The sequence below is a fragment of the Xyrauchen texanus genome, chromosome 7, assembly GCF_025860055.1.
Source record: "Xyrauchen texanus isolate HMW12.3.18 chromosome 7, RBS_HiC_50CHRs, whole genome shotgun sequence".
Taxonomy (NCBI): Eukaryota; Metazoa; Chordata; class Actinopteri; order Cypriniformes; family Catostomidae; genus Xyrauchen; species Xyrauchen texanus.
This window is the reverse complement of record NC_068282.1, coordinates 31,578,442-31,599,407: the sequence shown is the minus strand read 5'-3', so window position 1 is coordinate 31,599,407 and position 20,966 is coordinate 31,578,442. Positions and strand designations below refer to the sequence as shown.

The 20,966-nt window shown below is 45.3% G+C and overlaps 1 protein-coding gene across 3 annotated transcripts in view; it reads right to left on the bottom strand.

Moving 5' to 3' along the window:
• Positions 1 to 15,164, bottom strand: part of usp43a (ubiquitin specific peptidase 43a) — a 223,712-nt gene extending 208,548 nt beyond the window's left edge. Inside the window, exon 1 of one of the 3 annotated variants that reach the window (XM_052129543.1) lies at positions 15,099 to 15,164. Coding sequence is in view for 1 of the 3 variants with exons in the window: in XM_052129541.1 (XP_051985501.1) it covers positions 14,064 to 14,642 (579 nt within the window). In the remaining 2 variants the exon portion in view is untranslated. Of the gene's footprint in view, positions 1 to 14,063; positions 14,953 to 15,098 lie in introns of those variants that run through there. The other 2 variants (XM_052129541.1, XM_052129542.1) reach the window with 2 other exon arrangements.
• Between the last annotated feature and the right edge of the window lie 5,802 nt (positions 15,165 to 20,966).

Sequence of the window (20,966 nt, the reverse complement as noted above, 5' to 3'; positions counted from 1 at the left end):
CCTTCATCCTAATAGGTGTGTATTAAGTCTCAGGAGTGACAATGGAAGCGTCCATATGCCAATCGACCGTTTCCCAGTTTATAGGAGCAATGTGACCACTCACCTGCAGCAGGTCACTGAATGAAAGCACAAATGTTTACCTCAAAGCTTCCTCCAGACCTCCACCAATGGGGTGGGATAATTAATTAGTTAATATCAGTCAATTGTACAATTGATCAATCAGGTCTGCCCTGGTCACTTAATCCAATAGTATAGGACAGGAAATGGTAGATACAGTTTTACTTTCAGGAAGTAGTGGAGCTGGTGAATATAGCCTATAGGCTACTGTATATGGACACACATTTGTGCCTTGATTCCGTGACCTGCTGCAGGTGAGTGGTCATATTGCACATATAAACTGTGAAACGGTCGTTTGGCGTATGGACGCTTCCATTGAAACTCCTGAGACCTAGTGCACATGTATAAGGACGAAGCATGGGACTAGCTATTTTCATCCAAAGTGAGTGGTTTTGTTGAAGAGTAATTTTGATTTTTTTGTTGAAATAAGCATACCTGGCACATGTCGCTAAAACGCAAACGTGCTCTGCTTGTCCAAAATTATGAAGTGAAACTGATCAAAGAGAAGTTTTCCCATGGAACGAAGTCCAAGCTACCTGACGCTGAGAGTCCAAACACCTGTCTGAGAACCAAGCCACGATCAGTGAGTTGGATTTAAACCATTTTTGTCCCACACTCCCCTGGCCTGATCCTTTTTTTATTTTATTTTTGTCTATAGGAACTTGATGTTCTTTGGGAAGATGCATCTTCAATTGCTGGTCATGTTAAGATTCTACAAACACAATACAGCAAGGCGCAGCCAGACACTGCGATTGTACGCGACCTAATGCAGAGAACCTTTGCATGGAGGCAAAAGGAGATCGCAGAAGGAACGAGTATTAAGGACACCGTGAAGAAATATCCCTTCTTAAAGACACCCTCAGGAGTAAGTGTTAAAAGTTAGATGTACCCTAGAACAACATCGGGCTGAACAACTAGACCTTTATAAAAACATGTAAATAAGTCTGGCTTTCTAGACTTTACTAGCACCGTTTAAACAAACCATGTTTACAAAATCTTCACTTCCTAAACTTGGCAGCATCACCCATAGGTTCAGGAAGTGAGTCCGGCCCCACCCCCTTCAACTGTTTGTAGCTTTCGTAGACTCACTTCCTGAACCTTGGTGATACTGCCACATTTAGGAACTGAAGATTTTGTAAACATGGTTTGTTTAAACAGAGCTAGTATAGTCTAGAACTATACTCCACTTTGCGTTGAGTCACAACTCCCCATAGCGTGTTATAATACTCTGTAATCCCCTTTCCCTCATGGTCATGTGTTTAATTGTCTTTCTTTGTCTTTCTGCAGCTGTTGGAGGAGGTGGGTCATATCCAGTCCACAGCGAGCATTAGCTTCACTGATGGCTTTAACCAGATTGTTCCCAAAGTGCTTGCCCTGACTCAAGGAAAATCTCCACTAGCCAAACAGTACTTGAGGCCAGAGAAGAAGCGCTCACCGAGGATCTACCAGGTACTTAGAAAAAGCTTATTATGAGTGTACTCACACAAATCATTTATAATTGTTAGGCATACCTCGTCTTGTTCTCACTGTTACCCCTTGGTTGTCATTTTTGTCACTTTTGTATTCCGTAGTTTTCACTTTTGTCCCTTGTTTAGCTCCACAGTCTCCCTGTTAGCGTTCGTGTTCTCATTCATTGTTTTCACCTGCCCTCGTTAATTTGCCACTGGTTTCTGTTTATCCCCTTGTTATCTTGTTTGAGTTCTGTTTGATCATTGGTTCCTGTCTTTCTATGTCCGTGTATTTAAACCCCGTCTGTTTGTTCAGTCGCTGTCTATCGTTGAATGTTGTTAGCCTGGTGTGTGTTCCCTGCCCGTTTTCCTCAGTCTTGTGTTTATTTCCCCATTGAGGGTTTTCCTTTGTGTTTGTTGATTGACTAAGTTAATAAAAGTAAGTTTTGCATTTAGATCCGCTCTCCTTGTCTGCCTCCATTCGTAACAGAACGATAGACTGCCAAATATGGATCTAGCAGCTTTCTTTATGGAACTTGCCCAGGCGGATCTGACCTACCGCGAGTACTCCCACTTTTTTTCCACTGTTGCCATCCACACCGGCTTTGACGACACATCCCTGAAGACCATCTACCGGCTCAGGCTACCAAGACACCGGCAGAGGGAATTGCCGAACCCCGGAGACCTCACGTGGAAGGAGTATGTGAGTCTAGTCTTGAAAGAACTCGCTGCCGGGGAACCACCTCTCTCGATCCCGGTTTCCGCTTCTGGGCTTTCCGTGCCTGCCACGGCCAATGAGCCAGCCTTGCCAGCCTCGTCAGTCCCAGAGCCAGCGTTGCCAGCTTCGTCCGCCCGGAGGAGGAGGAGGAGGAGAAGAGGAAAGGCTTCTGCTCCCCAGAGCCCACGCCTGCCACGGTCAGTAAGCCAGAGCCCACGCCTGCCGCGGCCAGCGAGCCAGAGCCCTCGCCTGCCATGGCCAGCGAGCCAGAGCCCACGCCTGCCACGGCCAGCGAGCCAGAGCCCACGCCTGCCACGGCCAGCGAGCCAGAGCCCACGCCTGCCACAGCCAGCGAGCCGTTAACCCCGATGTCAGTGAGCCAGCGCCTGTAGCCTCCGATGTCAGCGAGCCAGCGCCTGTAGCCTCCGACGTCAGCGAGCCAGCGCCTGTAGCCTCCGACGTCAGCGAGCCAGCACCTGTAGCCTCCGACGTCAGCTTTCCAGAGCTCCGCCTTCCGAGCTTTCCAGAGCTCCGCCTTCCGAGCTTCCTGAGCTTTCCAGAGCGCCGCCTCCCGAGCTTTCCAGAGCTCCGCCTCCCGAGCTTTCCAGATCTCCGCCTCCCGAGCTTTCCGGAGCTCCACCCTCCGAGCTTTCCGGAGCTCCGCCTTCCGGGCTTTCCAGAGCTCCGCCTTCCGGGCTTTCCAGAGCTCCACCTTCCGAGTTTCCCAGAACTCTGCCTTCCGAGCTTTCCAGAGCTCCGCCCTCCGAGCTTCCCAGAGCTCCACCTCTCGGGCCTCTCGAGCCTTCCAGGACTCCGCCCCTCCAGCCTCTTGAGCCCCTCGAGCCGCCCAGGGCTCCGCCCCTCAAGCCTCTCGAGCCTTCCACGGCCCTTCTCCCCGAGCCTCCTATGGCTCTGCTCCCCGAGGCTCCAGAGCTTTCTAGGGCTCCGCCTCTTGAGCCTCCTTCGGCCCCGCCTCCCGAGCCTCCTTCGGCCCCACCTCCCGAGCCTCCTACGGCTCCGCCTCCCGAGCACTCTAGGACTCCGCTCCTCAAGTCTCTCGAGACTCCCAGGGCTTTGGCCCTCAAGCCTCTCAAGCCTTCCTGGGCTCCGCTTCCCGAGCCTCCTACGGCTCCGCCTCCAGAGCCTTCCAGGCCTCCGCCTCGAGAGCCTCCTATGGCGCCACCTCCATCGGCCCCGCCGCCAGAGCCTTCCAGGTCTCCGCCTCTAGGGCCTCCTCCCAGGCTCCCTGACCCGGCCCCTGTCCTGTGGCCTCCTCCCAGGGCCCCTGACCTGTGGCCTCCTCCCAGGCCTCCTGACCTGGCCCCTGTCCTGTGGCCTCCTCCCAGGCCTCCTGACCCCGTTCCCGTCTTGTGGCCTCCTCCCAGGCCTCCTGACTCTGTTCCCGTCCTGTGGCCTCCTACCAGGCCTCCTGAACCTGCCCCTGTCCGGTGGCCTCCTCCCAGGGCCCCTGACCCTGTTCCTGACTTGTGTTCTCCTCCCAGACCTCCTGACCCAGTCCCTGTCCTGCGGCCTCCTCCCAGGCCTCAGGACCCTGTTCCCGTCCTGTGGCCTCTTCCCAGGCCCCCCGACCCTGTTTCCATCCCGTGGCCTCCCCCCAGGCCTCCTGACTCTGTTCCAGTCCTGTGGCCTCTTCCCAGGGCCCCTGACCCGGTCCCTGTCCTGTGGCCTCTTCCCAGGCCCCCTGACCCAGTCCCTGTCCCGTGGCCTCCTCCCAGGTCCCCCAGACCTGTCCTTGCCCTGTGGCCAGCTCCCAGGCCTCCTGAACCGGCCCCTGCCCTGTGGCCAGCTCCCAGGCCTCCTGAACTGGCCCCTGCCCTGTGGCCAGCTCCCAGGCTGCGGCCCACGCCTGCCACGGCCAGCGAGCCTCCTGAACCTATCCTCGCCCTGTGGCCAGCTCCCAGACCACCTGAACCTGTCCTTGCCCTTTGTGACCCCCAGGACTTCCTGCCTGCCCTCTGTGCCCCCTTGGACTTCCTGCCTGCCCTCTGTGCCCCCTTGGACTTCCTGCCTGCCCTCTGTGCCCCCTTGGACTTCCTGCCTGCTCTCGTGAAACCCCCCCCCCCAGGTCTGCCCGTCTGCTCCTGGTGTTTATTTATTTAGTTTCTTTTTAGTATTTCGGATCGTCTGGAATCCGATCCTTGAGGGGGGGCTCTGTTAGGCATACCTCGTCTTGTTCTCACTGTTACCCCTTGGTTGTCATTTTTGTCACTTTTGTATTCCGTAGTTTTCACTTTTGTCCCTTGTTTAGCTCCACAGTCTCCCTGTTAGCGTTCGTGTTCTCATTCATTGTTTTCACCTGCCCTCGTTAATTTGCCACTGGTTTCTGTTTATCCCCTTGTTATCTTGTTTGAGTTCTGTTTGATCATTGGTTCCTGTCTTTCTATGTCCGTGTATTTAAACCCCGTCTGTTTGTTCAGTCGCTGTCTATCGTTGAATGTTGTTAGCCTGGTGTGTGTTCCCTGCCCGTTTTCCTCAGTCTTGTGTTTATTTCCCCATTGAGGGTTTTCCTTTGTGTTTGTTGATTGACTAAGTTAATAAAAGTAAGTTTTGCATTTAGATCCGCTCTCCTTGTCTGCCTCCATTCGTAACAGAACGATAGACTGCCAAATATGGATCTAGCAGCTTTCTTTATGGAACTTGCCCAGGCGGATCTGACCTACCGCGAGTACTCCCACTTTTTTTCCACTGTTGCCATCCACACCGGCTTTGACGACACATCCCTGAAGACCATCTACCGGCTCGGGCTACCAAGACACCGGCAGAGGGAATTGCCGAACCCCGGAGACCTCACGTGGAAGGAGTATGTGAGTCTAGTCTTGAAAGAACTCGCTGCCGGGGAACCACCTCTCTCGATCCCGGTTTCCGCTTCTGGGCTTTCCGTGCCTGCCACGGCCAACGAGCCAGCCGTGCCAGCCTCGTCAGTCCCAGAGCCAGCGTTGCCAGCTTCGTCCGCCCGGAGGAGGAGGAGGAGGAGAAGAGGAAAGGCTTCTGCTCCCCAGTCTCCGCCTGCCACGGTCAGTCAGCCAGAGCCCACGCCTGCCGCGGCCAGCGAGCCAGAGCCCACGCCTGCCGCGGCCAGCGAGCCAGAGCCCACGCCTGCCGCGGCCAGCGAGCCAGAGCCCTCGCCTGCCATGGCCAGCGAGCCAGAGCCCACGCCTGCCACGGCCAGCGAGTGAGAGCCCACGCCTTCCACGGCCAGCGAGCCAGAGCCCACGCCTGCCACGGCCAGCGAGCCGTTAACCCCGATGTCAGTGAGCCAGCGCCTGTAGCCTCCGATGTCAGCGAGCCAGCGCCTGTAGCCTCCGACGTCAGCGAGCCAGCGCCTGTAGCCTCCGACGTCAGCGAGCCAGCGCCTGTAGCCTCCGATGTCAGCTTTCCAGAGCTCCGCCTTCCGAGCTTTCCAGAGCTCCGCCTTCTGACCTTCCTGAGCTTTCCAGAGCTCCGCCTCCCGAGCTCCGCCTCCCGAGCTTTCCAGATCTCCGCCTCCCGAGCTTTCCGGAGCTCCGCCTTCCGGGCTTTCTAGAGCTCCGCCTTCCGAGTTTCCCAGAACTCTGCCTTTCGAGCTTCCCGAGCTTTCCAGAGCTCCGCCCTCCGAGCTTCCCAGAGCTCCACCTCTCGGGCCTCTCGAGCCTTCCAGGACTCCGCCCCTCCAGCCTCTTGAGCCCCTCGAGCCGCCCAGGGCTCCGCCCCTCAAGCCTCTCGAGCCTTCCACGGCCCTTCTCCCCGAGCCTCCTATGGCACTGCTCCCCGAGGCTCCAGAGCTTTCTAGGGCTCCGCCTCTTGAGCCTCCTTCGGCCCCGCCTCCCGAGCCTCCTTCGGCCCCACCTCCCGAGCCTCCTACGGCTCCGCCTCTCGAGCACTCTAGCACTCCGCTCCTCAAGTCTCTCGAGACTCCCAGGGCTTTGGCCCTCAAGCCTCTCAAGCCTTCCTGGGCTCCGCTTCCCGAGCCTACTACGGCTCCGCCTCCAGAGCCTTCCAGGCCTCCGCCTCGAGAGCCTCCTATGGCGCCACCTCCATCGGCCCCGCCGCCAGAGCCTTCCAGGTCTCCGCCTCTAGGGCCTCCTCCCAGGCTCCCTGACCCGGCCCCTGTCCTGTGGCCTCCTCCCAGGGCCCCTGACCCTGTTCCTGACCTGTGGCCTCCTCCCAGGCCTCCTGACCTGGCCCCTGTCCTGTGGCCTCAGTCTTGTGTTTATTTCCCCATTGAGGGTTTTCCTTTGTGTTTGATGATTGACTAAGTTAATAAAAGTAAGTTTTGCATTTAGATCCGCTCTCCTCGTCTGCCTCCATTCGTAACAATAATGATATAATCATAATATTAATTTCCTTCAGGATGAATAAAGTATTGATTTTCCTTGATTCTCTTCTAGGAATGGACTTCAGAGCGGTGCTCATCCTCCTGCCAATCATTTTTAAAGAGAGTGTGGATCATCAAATTATGATGGGAGAGGTATGCATCTCTAGCACTCTAGTGTTTTTATTTTTATTTTTTTGGGGGGGCTCTATCGACTATCTCCCTTTTTTTTACCAAACATGTTTGCAATCCCTGTCTCCTTTGCTGTATTCTTCAGGGTGAACCCAACACACCATACCCAATTGTCCAGGTGACCCAAGAAGACTGGAAGTCCACATTTGGGGGACGAAGCTCCTGTTCCCTGAAGGTAGACAGGGTCGAGGTGTGTGAAGGCATGAAGGTAGAGGAAGCAACGATCTCATCATTTTATTCATATTTTGTTTTCAATCTTGAATACCAACCCAAAAACAAGAACACTCTGACCTTCCTCCAGCGATGTATTGCGAAAATTAATGTGAAGGGAGACCGGCCTCTGCCAACGACTGTAACTAGAGTAATAAACCTCCTCTTCTAAATGCCTCGTTTACGCCTTCGTGTACACCAGTGCCCTAAGTGCCAAAGAAAAACTTTCACTCTCAACCAAACTTCAATTGGTTCAAAATGCAGCAGCCAGAGTGCTGACGAGAACCAAGAAATATGATCATATTAGCCCCATTTTATCATCGTTACATTGGCTACCTGTTAAATTCCGTATTGATTTTAAAATTCTGTTAACTACGTACAAAGCTTTGAATGGTCTAGCTCCGCAGTACTTAAGTGATCTTCTACCACGCTATATTCCAACACGTTCATTAAGATCGCAAAATTCTGGCCTATTAATAGTTCCTAGAATATCAAAATCCACTAAAGGAGGAAGATCCTTTTCATATTTGGCTCCTAAACTATGGAATAGTCTCCCAAACACTGTTCGAGATGCAGACACACTCTCTCAGTTTAAGTCTAGACTAAAGACTCATCTATTTAGCCAGGCATACACCTAATTTATCCTCCAACCCACAATTAGGCTGCTTTAGTTGGGTCTGCCGGAACCAGAAACAAGAAACATTGAGCATGATCTCTTACTCTGCAATAAATTAAATGGCATCTACGCTTACATCTTTTTATTTGTTTCCCTGTCTCAACCTCGGGACTCCTATCCTGAGGTCACCAGAACCGGCTGGATCCAGCACCATTCCTGCTTCATGTTGGACTCCACTGCTACATGTCCCAGAATGATGATGACTAAATGCAGCCGGTGCCAGCCAAACATCACTTCAATCTATTATGACGGACTTCAGAGGATGAAATGATGCCAACTCCAACCTGCATCACCTTGGTCTATAGATGGACTACGATCTTGAAATGAAATGCTTAGACTAACTACTGCCAACAAAAGCCTTCATCAGCCAATTAACAAGGACAATTGCATCTATGTGAACTTCTGCAATTAATCAAGATGGACTTCAAAGACTTTGGTCATTAATCTTACAGTTCAAACACAATCGATGTTTAACACTTAGTTTAATAATTTTAAACCATGATTTTAACTATACATAATTAATATTTACATTACATTCAAAATGTTAGCCAGAGGGGAACTGGCCCCCACAGTGAGTCTGGTTTCTCCCAAGGTTATTTTTCTCCATTAATCAACATCTTATGGAGTTTTGTGTTCCTTGCCACAGTCGCCTACAGCTTGCTCACTGGGGTTATTAATACAATTATCATTTCATTATTTTTAAACACTATTAAAAATCGTATTTTATCGAAATTACACAATGATGATTAATCGACTTTATAGACATTACAGTTTTATCGTCTGTTAATGCTGATATTCTGTAAAGCTGCTTTGAAACGATGTGTGTTGTGAAAGGCGCTATACAAATAAAATTGACTTGACTTGACTTGACTCATGAAGTTGGTCCAACATGTTGGACTAACTCATGCCCATGAGGCAGGCTTCTCGATCACATGTGGACTCAATGACTGCCAATCCACTTTTTCCAGTTACCCATCTTTCAGATGTCATGTTTATAGAAAACATAGAGCTTGCATTTTACCTACTGGTGATCCTGCTAGTGAGGAGCCTGCTAGTGAAAACCCTGCTTCTGAAGATGAACATGAGCATGTTATGTGTGATAATGATGCAGTCCAAACCCCCCCTTCTATGGATACAATTTTATATTACTTTAAAAATAATCTTTGTAGCTTCATCCTAAAATGCAGGGAAAAAAACAATTTACCCGAATCTGTTCAGCAAGAAATACATAGTGATGTAAACTTTCTATTTTGTTTTTTTTAAGGAGAATTACGATTAATTTTTCCCAGTTCAAATTGAAAGAATACTGTAAGTCAATGTCAGACTTGACTGAACCAGTTCAATACACTTTAAGAGGGTCTACAGGACATAAAATAGGTAGCTTCTCCTATGTTCCCATTTCTGAAGTTTTAAAAAAATATTGTTCCCATGAGGATGTATGGGATGACATAGTCTCTGTAAATATTGAAGATGAACAGGTCTTAACTGACTTTTGTGATGGATTGTACTATAAAGAGCATCCTTTCTTTAGAGAATATCCAAATGCATTACGACTGCATATTTATGAGGATGAATTCGAGGTAGTAAATCCTTTGGGTTCTAAGAAAACAAAACACAAACTGTGCGCCTTCTACTACACTGTAGGTAAAGTACATGGAAGGTACAGGTCTCAAGTGAAGCATATTCATTTAGCATTACTGGTGCGCTATTCCTTTTTAAAGGAGTGTGGCTTAGAAGTTATCCTAAAGCCACTGCTAGATGATCTTAAAGTGCTCTCAACTGATGGGTTCACCCTCACTGTTGGTGGGGTTGAGCAGAATGTCCATGCAGCCCTAGCTACCATTTCAGGTGATAACTTTTCAGCTCACATGATTGGAGGATTCAGTATGTCATTTAACTCAGGAAGAGTTTGTAGACATTGTATGGAAACATATACAGATATAAAAGAGAAATTTCAGGAAGATAGTTATGTTTTAAGAACATCTGATTTTCACCAGTATCACCTGGAATGTATCCAGCAAAATCCTGACAGTAGAGTAACATATGGGGTACAGTGTAGTTGTCCATTTAATGTGCTTCCTTGTTTTGATGTTACTAAGTCCTTACCTCCAGACATAATGCATGACATGTTAGAGGGTGTCATACCTTTAGTTTTGAAACTTGTCCTGTGCCAAGCTCATAAAGAGAAACATATTAGCATACAAGAGGTAAACGAAGAGCTACAGAGAATGACAATAGGTCAAAATGATAGAGCAAATAAGCTGGTACAGTTGTCTGAAAGACTACTACAAAAAGGAGGCATTGTGGGCTCGGCATCTCAGAAATGGTGCCTTTTTAGACTTATTCCTTTTTTGATTGCACCTCGTATACCTCCTGAGTGTCAATATTGGCGTGTGTACCTGTTGTGCAGAGAAATGGTAGATAATGTTCTAGCTCCAACGGTGAGAAGAGAGAACCTTCCTCTTTTAGATGTACTTGTGCAAGAATTTTTGACAGAGTTGAAAGCTGTATTTGGAAATGTTATTACACCGAAGTGCCATTATTTAATTCATTATTCTAGATTAATGTCAATGTTTGGGCCTCTTCGTTCTCTCTGGTGCATGAGGTTTGAAAGCAAACACCAATATTTTAAGAATATTGCAAGTAATTGTCGTAATTTCATTAATATAGCTTCCACTCTGAGCAACCGTCACCAGTTAAAACAATGCTGGGAGTTTTCTTCAAATAATTTCTTAGATGATTTTGAGAAGGTACCAAGAAGCAGTACTAGCACTCCATTTTGTTCCTTACCACTTACTCTCCAGTGTGCTCTAGAGTAATATTTTACTGATGTTTCTTTTAGTGAAGATAAAGTTATTCAACGTGTTTCAGAAGTAACCATTAACAATGTCAAGTATGCCACACAAGATGTTTTTGTTTTGGATGTGTTGCATGGTGAGAGAATTCCTCTTTTTTTCCAAATGAAATAAATTTTTAATGTGGACACTACGTGGGTTCTTTGTGGAAAACTGATATTTCCAAAGTATTTTAGCCAGCACTTTTATGCTTATTCAGTCAAATTTGACCAGGAATGGACTGTGATACAGCCTGGGGCAGAGCTAGATTTTAATGCCCTTGCTATGTATACAGTTGATGGTGATATCTTTGTGGCAATGAAATACTGTGTGTAAGAATAGTTTTAAGTTTGGAGGGGAAGGATAGAGGGTGATCTGAAACCTACACGCATGCAGATGAGGTACCTGGAGATCTGTATTTGTGGCAATGAAATACTGTGTAAGAATAGTTAAAAATTACACCTTCAGATTGTACAAATATTTTAGCACTTGTGTTAATCGACTAATTTGTTGATGTTGCTTTTCTCTTTAAGCATACAATGACCACTCACAGTAGCTTTTAGTCAGTATAAAGCATGATGTTATGTTATGTTCTTACACTGCAGTAAGTAATGCATTCATGAAGTGATTCTCCATTAAAGTTGTTTAAATGTGAAAAACTTTGTTCATTAAAGTTTATTGCAAACAAAGAGTGTGGTGTGCGGTAGTTATTCACTTTCCAGTATTTTAATTTGTACAATTTAACTTCTTTTGAATCATTGATTGTGGGAAAATAAAACATTGCTTTCTTTTGCTCTCATCTTTTCTATTTATCAAGGACATTTTTGCCACTTTATAGGTACAATGGCAACGTCGCTGGGGTGGTACCCCTAATGAGAACAAATTGGTACCATCTAATGGGGTACCTTTTTGTACCAGTGGATTAAGGTACAAATGTATTGCTAAGGTACCAAATTGTCTCTCAAAAGGTACAGTATAAAAGGGTACAACTCTATACCTATGGTAAGGGTACCATTGCTGTACCTCGGGGGTACCACCCCAGCAACGAGCCATTTGTACCCTTGAAGGAACATATTTGTTTGTTCCCCTTGAGGGTACTGCCCCAGCGACGAGCATTTGTACCTTTTTTTTTTTTTTACTTTTCTGTATCTTTATTTCTGAGAGTGTAGCTCATATTTTCTATCGCTTAACCTAACACTACACCTACCCCTAAATTCATCCCTTACATAAACCTTTTTATAATTTTTTTCATTGAGACTATTAGGACTTTTTACTATGTTTATAAGACTGCTTTCCTTGTGGGGAATGTTGACTTATCCCTGTAATAGGTTTTTTCAGATTTAACTATTATTTTAGGGAAATTTAGTCCCCGCAATGAATACAGTAAAACAGACTCTCACTTGCACAAAAAGAGTTAAGTGTAATTGAATGAATGGAAAAAGGACAGATATTGGACACATGCAATGTCTAAGCAGAGCACACAATGTGCTCAAGGTTGTGTGTGTATCAGTCTGGCACCTTGCTGGTAAAAGAGATGTCACAGAAACAAAAGCTTTTCATATTATAAAGAAGTCCAATATATCAAAATATAAACATTATAAAAGCTTACTTGATCGATATAAAAAATATCTGAGATGAATTGCCTGAGTAAATTTATTCCTGGGGCCGATTGCACCAGCTATATGTCAGTTACAACTTAGCCTAGCTGTGGCGTAAATGGGCACTAAGTCACAATATACGCACTACTAAATATTTGAGCGTTGCACCATTAAACTTAGGTAGAATGTACATATACAATGAATCAAATCTACTTTTATTATGTATCATATTTTAATGGGCATATAATTTATTACAGCTGACAGTTACGTGAGCAAACAAGTTTTGAACATCAACCGTAACAAGATCACATTGAAGTTCACGGCTTTTTAACACTTCTGTGTATAAATATGAAAGCTGCTTATTGGATAAATACAGGTAAAAGTCATATTATGTGACTATGCATTACTTTATGGAGAGCTTACAACCTACTAGTTAAGTCTTGCCTAAAGAACAGGTGATGCAACCAAATTAAACTGATTTAGTTACAAACTAACTAGAAGTTACTAAGCCTTTAGTGTGAACTTTACGTCCCAACTTATGTGAGACTTCACGCACAGCAAGTGCAACAATAACCTGATAACTTAAAACATTATAGTAAAGCATAATAACAAATAAAACCACAACGATAAGGCATCTACCAACAATAATACATACAATAACTACTTTGGGAAAATTCATACTGACATTTTGGGAGATACTGGCTATTCAAAATATACACGTTTACACTTGATAATTCAGCTAATGACTAACTGTCCACAGTATGGAAAGAAAACCGGGTAAAATCAAATCTGTTAAGATTAATATTGCTCTATTTTTTCTTTGCACAAGCATTGACTTCGAGTTACAAGAGTGTTCATTCTCTGCCTTCAAGGCAAAACTATACACACTGTAGCTGTGAGTGATCTCTGATTGTTGGAAGTGGATGAAGCATCCACAGTTTCTTTAAAAAAATTTAAAAGCAACATTTTTGAAAAGGAGTAATATTGCCAGTTAGTGGGCAGCATGTGGGCGGGTCTTACATTCTTGCAGTCTCCCAAATAAAAGAAATACATAAATAAATGTATTTCCAGTCATTTGACAATAAAAAATAAAAATAAATAGGCCTACATACATAAACAAATAAATAAACAACATAACTGCTAAATATTCTGCATTCATGCAAACAAGTTTGTCCAGTGGTTGACAGATGATTCACCTACACTGACTCACACTCGAAGCCCCTACCAATTTTACCAAACACGGAAATTACAGACACTGGACGATGGAAAGTTGACTTTTAAATGCTTTGCTTTGAATCCCTAACGAATCTACCTGTTGATACGCTCTTGGGTGATTCCAGAGACCATACAGCAGAGACGGGGCACTTCTATTTAAATGAGAGATTTGGAACGCCCAACCAAGAAGCTCTAGCGCCCAACGGTCAACGGATGTAGAAAGGAAATCCCCCCTTTCCACGTAATAGAGCCAAATAACCTTTCAGATTAAGACATCGCCTGTCCATCAAGTAGCTAACGCGCATGCGCATTAGCCATACAAACCGGGATAATTGCGTGTTTTAGCGTAATGTGAGGTAATGAAGCACCATTTATGATTCCAATATATTTTCTTTGATCGTAATCTTGCCCAACCGTTTTTGAGATTTCGGTGTTCCCCATTTCAAGTAGATAGGAGCTGCACAGCAATGACTGGAAATAGCCCTCCGAGAAAGTTCCAGAGATGGCCGACTGAATTGCTAGAGCGATTTTGGTGATTCTCACCAAATCGAAGATGTCCTAATCTTGGTTCATTTTGACTTAAAAGTCTTACAACAGCATCTTTTTACTGTAATAACAGCCTATAGTATAAAACGACTGTTAAGATGAGTGTCACCATTGAAAACTATGTCCAGAAACGTTGCCTACACTAATTTGTTGATTATAATGGAACAGTGTGTCGCGTACACGCAGTCCAGACTTACCTTGAAATCCACCGACAGCTGAGGCGTGTAATCAAGCGTCCACAGAGCCCTCACTAGAGATGCCAGCTTCTCCGTCACCTCACACATAACCCCCTCACTTTTCACCATCCCGTTTATTCTCCGATCAAATAATTCACATTTGTACTTCTCCAGACCCAGATACTCCGCCAAAAGTTCAGTGTTACTCAGGCACTGGACCACGGCGTTCATGAAACAGGTGTTTCCGTGGTTCTTCAGACCCTGAACTCCTGGAGTTTTATCGCCGTAGCAACAGGACAGTCTTTCTTTGACAGATCCATGAGAAGATATAGGCGCCGAGGTCTTCCTCGCCGAGTTGTCTCTGTAATTCCCTGAGCTGTGGGCACTCAGAGTCTCTCCAAACCCACCGTCATCCTCCGCCGCGTCTGGCTGGTACGCGTCCCCCAAGTGTGCCAAAGTGCCCAAAGTTTTGACAATCCTGCTCATGAAATTCCCCAACGATTTCCTTCTGAACAGCTTCTGGGACTTGTGCTTCTTATTCTTGCGCTTGACCGATTTCGCTTTGATTGTTTGTTTCCTGGTTTCCCTCGGCGTGTCCATGTTTATCCTGTGTGACGGCGTGATCCCGCTGGTGCGTTCTTACACACTAAACCATCACGACGCTGAAAAACAGCCCCTGGATGCAATGGTGTTGGTGCCGAGGCTCATAATGACTAACGCGTCCCCGACATTCCCTATCGCTGATCTCAGCTGCGGTAGTTTCGCTTCATCCATGACGCTCATACGCACCTGGATTATTACACTGTCTTTAACTCCATGCTTCAGACACAACTGTTGTTCTTTACACCACACCTACATGAGTACTAGTGCCCGTAACAGGCTGTTTTCACCCGCTCTATCATTCTCTAGCCTCTGGTTCATGTACCGTATACGCCTCTGAATGGTAGCCACTCGGCTTTATACCTACCTCGTTTACTTTGAACTTGTATTAGGAGAGTGAATGAAGGAAATTAGTAGCCATCTGACGGAAGTAGTATACACCTGTGCTGTGCTTACCTGCTCTAGCTCTGCTCATATTCTCTCAAAATAAAAACAGACACCGTTGTGCATATTCAGTCGTCGTTGTGTATTCGTTGTAGATGAGTACTCTGAGGTGCAGAGTATTTTCAGGATATATTAAGGTTCATGAATAAATGTGCCACAGTTGGATTGTCTTGTTGTAAAGCATTATGAGGCCCCTGCTGTTACCTGTTTTCTTTTAAAGCACAAATATTCATGTTCAGGTCTTAAACTAATTAATTTATTGGTAACACTTTACATTAATGTTCCCTTTGTTAAGGGTTTATAAACAGATTTATAAATGCATTATAAATGTTAGATATGCTGTTATAACAGCATGCATAAAAAGGGTGACTTTCATGCAATACTTGCCAAATATTAAGCTGTTTTATGTCATGTCATAAATCCATTACAACATATTCAACACTTGTTCAACATTAGTAACCTATGGAAATGTACAATATTGTAAACAAATATGAAGAATTCATTAAGGAGTTGCCATCATTTGAAACCAATGTAGGTTTATTATATAAAAATGTATATGAATGAGCATGGAGATCTGAAAAGTGTTTTTGCAGAGGTCTTTAAGTATCTAGGACTAGGTAAGTTGGGACACCAGTCGTAGCACCATTCTTTTGATATTAAGGTGACAAAGAAAGTGACAAAACAAGTAAGTCACGAAGACATTATAGTAATTAATAAAAACACAAAGTGGACTGTAGCGTAAGGACAATCCCTCTTTTTAATCTCACAATAATAATCTGTTTTTGTTGCACTGTGACATTAAAGGTGTTGTAAGTGATATACATGCAATAATTCGCAACACTACAATACTATGAGAACGTGCAAAATGATTGACAGGCAGAAAGTTTGGCAGTGGCAGCATTGTTTGCTATTTACAGAGTCTAGAGCTCTCACAGAGGCTGGTAAGATATATCAGGACACTTATTTCATTAATATTTTTTGGGAGTAGTAACATTTTTGCATATCTTTTCATGAAAAAAAAAATCGCTTACAGCACCTTTAATCATGAATTGGTGCATTTTATGTTTTTGATAAGAATAAGTGTATTTATTATGCATTTACAACATTTAAGGTTTTTTTTTTATTCATGATGTTATAATTGCATAGCAATGATTTATAATACATTTGTAAATTACTTATTAGTCATTAATGAACCCCTTTATAAATGCTTAAAGGGTTCACCCAAAAATGAAAATTAAGTCATCATTTACTCACCTTCATGTCATCCCAGATGTGTATGACTTACTTTCTTCTGTTGAACACAAATGAGGATTTTAAAAAGAATATCTCAGCTCAATAGGTCCATACAATGCAACTGAATGGTGATCAGAACTGCAAAAGGAGATAAATTCAGCATAAAAGTAGTCCATAAGACACCAGTGCTTTAATCAATGTCTTCTGAAGCGATCCAATTGGTTTAGGGTGAAAACGGACCAAAATATAATTCTTGAGACTCAGTCCATGCCCACGACCACAGAGGTTGCTCCCAAGGCTCTGCTCATGTTCACGACCACTGAGGTCTTTTCACAGTCCTCCAAGACTAATAGGTTCGAGCCTGCCACAACTTTGTTCCACATCATGGCCGCCACACCAGAGTTCCACATAATGGACGCTATGCCAGAGTTCTACGTCATGGCCGCCACGCCAGAGTTCAACGTCATGGCCGACACACCAGAGTTCCACGTCATGACCATGTTACAGCCACGCCAGACTGGGCTCCAGGCCAGTACTGTAGATCTTGACAGCAGTCTCCTTAGCGAGCATTATTTCAAGCTTGATTACACTTCCTTGTGCCATCTAGTGCTCTGAGCATGCACTATCAAGTGTAATCGAGCTTGGAATCATGATCGTGCCTAGAGACCTGAGCATGTGTCAAGCACTAGCAAGTGTAATGGAGCTTGAAATCATGATTGTGCCTAGAGACTGCAATGACAAGATGTAAAGTGAAAAAGAAGTTGCATTTTGATCTGTTCTTACCCTTAATCAACTGGATTGCTTCCGAAGAAATATGGATTACTTTTATGCTGACTTTATCTCCTTTTTGGAGCTTTTGGAGTTCTGGTCACTATTCACTTGCATTGTATGGACCTACAGAGCGGAGTTATTCTTCTAAAAATCTTCATTTGTTCAGCAGAACATCTGGGATGGCATAAGGGTGAGTAAATTATGAGAGAATTTTCATTTTTGGGTGCACTATCCCTTTAACAAAGGGAATATTAATGTTAAGTGTTACCAATGTATTCTAGTTTTTGTAGATGTTTATGAGCAATGAAGAATAAGATATTCTTAATGATAAAAATGCAACAGAGTTGTTTATTTATTTATTCAATTTTCATATGATCCTAACCTTAGACACTCAGGTACAGGTTTATCAAGTGTCTAGCATGATATTGCATTGTTATTATCAGATATCTGCCAACAAGTCTGACAAATTATTACAGTAAATATGACTATTGAGAACAGTTTTTATTGGAACACAAATTACAACACTAACATAATTCCTTATATTAGCAAAAAGTTTAGCTGATCTGACTGCTCTTGAAATCTTGTGCAAAACCATCTTTATCTACTGGCAAAATGGGCAACACATTTCTAACTGAATATAAATGTCCCTTTCGTAGGGTAAGATATTCATTATTGAGACTGTTCCTCGAAGTGAGAGGAAATTTGGGACAGGCACATCCAGATGCTGGGTTCACGTCATGCAATGCTTCTATAAACCACCCCCCGCCAGTTCTCTGGAGATTCTCAGGTGATATATTAGCTGACAGAGCAGTTCACAAAAAGTCCTCAGAATCTGGGGCTCTAGGCTGCTTTATCGCTATAAAATGACTGGAATCTGACTGTTTAATGGTACCTTTAAATCTCACAAGAATTCATAACCTTTTTGTTATACAATTACAGAATTTGCAAGAAAAAGAACCAAGGTTGGTTCTACGATAGTGTCATGTTTATTCTGTTGGTTCATATTTTTTAATGTCTTTTATTTTGTTATTATATTTGTTATTTTTAAGTATTTCATGTTTCCATGCCATGTTCCCTCATGTGATCTTGTCATGTGTTTCCCCTGTTCATGTGTCATGTTTTCATTGTTTTATTACTTTGTTATTAGTTAAAGTGGTTAAAGTTAATTTAGTCTTGTTATCTTGTTTATAGTTTAGTTTTGTGATTGGTTGTCTTGTTTACTTGTTAACCATGTTTGCCATTGTCTGTCAGGTATTGAGAGTGTAACTTTGTTGTATCATGTCATGTCAAGTCTAGCCAAGTCAATTTCATGTTCATGTTTTATGCCAAGTCATGTAAAGTTAGTTTAGTCTAGTGGTTATTGTTTATATTTAGTTCAGTTTGTAGTCAGGGTTTTGGGATTCAACAGTTGAAAAATAAACTGCACTTGGGTTCATCACTCCTACATCATCATCTTCATCATCATCATTGCCAGCAACATTGTTAGAGAATACCTGACTTCCAACCATGAACCTAGCAGTTCTACTCCTATGCCTACCTCAGGGGAGTCGTCCACTAGAGGATTATGTTGAGGGCTTCTGCACTATGGCCTGCCAGTTGAGCTTTAATGAGGTTGCCCTCAAATACATTTTCCATTTTGGATTAAATGAGCCAATCTCTTCACTGATGCTAGGCGGTCAGAGATCCCACAACTAGGCTCAATATATCGACCCCTGTAGATTACTGGTTCTAAGTTCACTGTGGGGGAGGCGGATGCCAAGCCAGCGTCCCACGTCATGGTTGATGAGCCAGCGTCCCACGTCATGGCCGACGAGCCCACGCCTGCCATGGCCAACGAGCCAATTCCCACACCTGCCATGGCCAATGAGCTGGAAGCTTTGTCAGTCCCAAGGCCAGCTTTGCCAGCCTCATCTGTCCCAGAGCCAGCGTTGCCAGCCTCGTCCATCCCAGAGACTGTGCTGCCAACTTCAGCCTAACGGAGGAGGAGAAAGGCTTATGTTTCCGAGTCTCTGACCATGTTCACGACCACGGAAGTTGTCTCCAAGTCTCTGCCCATGTACAGGACTACAGAGGTTGTCTCCGAGTCTCTTCCTTGTACACGACCACGGAGGTCATCTCCTAGTCTCTGCCCATGTTCACGACTACAGAGGTCGTCTCCGAGTCTCTGCCTTGTACATGACCACAGAGATCGTTTCCAAGTCTCTGCCCATGTTCACGACCATGGAGGTCGTTTCAGAGTCTCTGCCTATGCCCACAACCACAGAGGTCATTCCTGAGTCTCTACCTATGCCCACGACCCCAGAGGTCGTTCCTGAGACTCAGTCCATGTCCAAGACCACAGAGGTTGCTCCCAAGGCTCTGCTCATGTTCACAACCACTGAGGTCTTTTCCCAGTCCTCCAAGACTAATAGTTTCGAGCCTGCCACAACTTTGTTCCACATCATGGCCACCACACCAGAGTTCCACATCATGGCCGCTATGTCAGAGTTCTACGTCATGGCCGCCACGCCGGAGTTCAACGTCATGGCCGACACACCAGAGTTCCACATCATGCCCATGCCACAGCCACGCCAGAGTTCCATGTCATGACCATGTTACAGCCACGCCAGACTGGGCTCCAGGCCATGTCACAGCCAAGTCAGAGTCGGCTCCAGGCCATGTCACAGCCACACCAGAGTCGGCTCCAGGCCATGTCACAGCCATGCCAGAGTTGGCTCCAGGCCATGTCACAGTCATGCTAGAGTCGGCTCCAGGCCATGTCACAGCCACACCAGAGTTGGCTCCAGGCCAAATCACAGCCATGCCAGAGTCTGCTCCATGCCATGTCACCGTCATGCCCGAGTCTGCTCCATGCCATGTCTTGCCTCAGCCTGTTCCATGCCATGTCACAGCCACGTCTGAGACTGTTCCATGCCAAGTCATGCCTCAGCCTGTTCCATGCCATGTCACAGCCACGCCAGAGTCTGCTCCATGCCATGTCACCGCCATGCCTGAATCTGCTCCATGCCATATCACGCCTCGGCCTGCTCCATGCCATGTCACAGCAACGTCTCAGCCTGCTCCAGGCCATTTCACAGCCATGCCAGAGTCAACTCAAGGCCAATTTCACAGCCATGCCAGAGTCAACTCAAGGCCATGTCACAGCAATGCCAGACTCCATCATGCCATGTCACGCCTGAGTCTGCTCCATGCCATGTCATAAGCAAGCCTCTGCTCCAAGGCCCAGGCCCGCCTCTGCTCCACTGGGGACCTCCATCCCTGTGGCTCCGCCTTGGTCCTCATCCCCATCAGTTCCGCCCCTCGACCCTCTCAGGGCCCCAACTTTCCATTGGCTTGTCTCACGCCCTGTCTCGCCAGGCCACGCCCGACGGCCTGTCTCAAGGACCCCCCCCAGCGTCCAAATTAACTTTGTTATTATGTTTTGGGGCATTGGGAACTGCCCCTAGAGGGGGGGGGGGGTATGTCATGTTTATTCTGTTGGTTCATATTTTTTTTCATGTCTTTTATTTTGAAAAGTATTTCCTGTTTCCATGCCATGCGTGTTCCTTGTCATGTGATTTCCTGTTCCCTCGTGTGATTCCCCTGTTCATGTGTCTTGTTTTCATTGGTTCACTGTTTTATTACTTTGTTATAAGTCTTGTCTTTTCATTGGTTAAAGTAAATTTAGTCTTGTTATCTTGTTTATAGTTTAGTCTTGTGATTGTTTGTCTTGTTTACTTGTTAACCATGTCCTTGTATTTAAGCCCTAATGTTTGCCATTGTCTGTGTCAGGTATTGTGAGTGTAACTTTGTTGTATCATATCATGCCAAGTCTATCCAAGTCAAGTTCATGTTTTATGCCAAGTCATGTTAAGTTAGTTTAGATCATGTTTATAT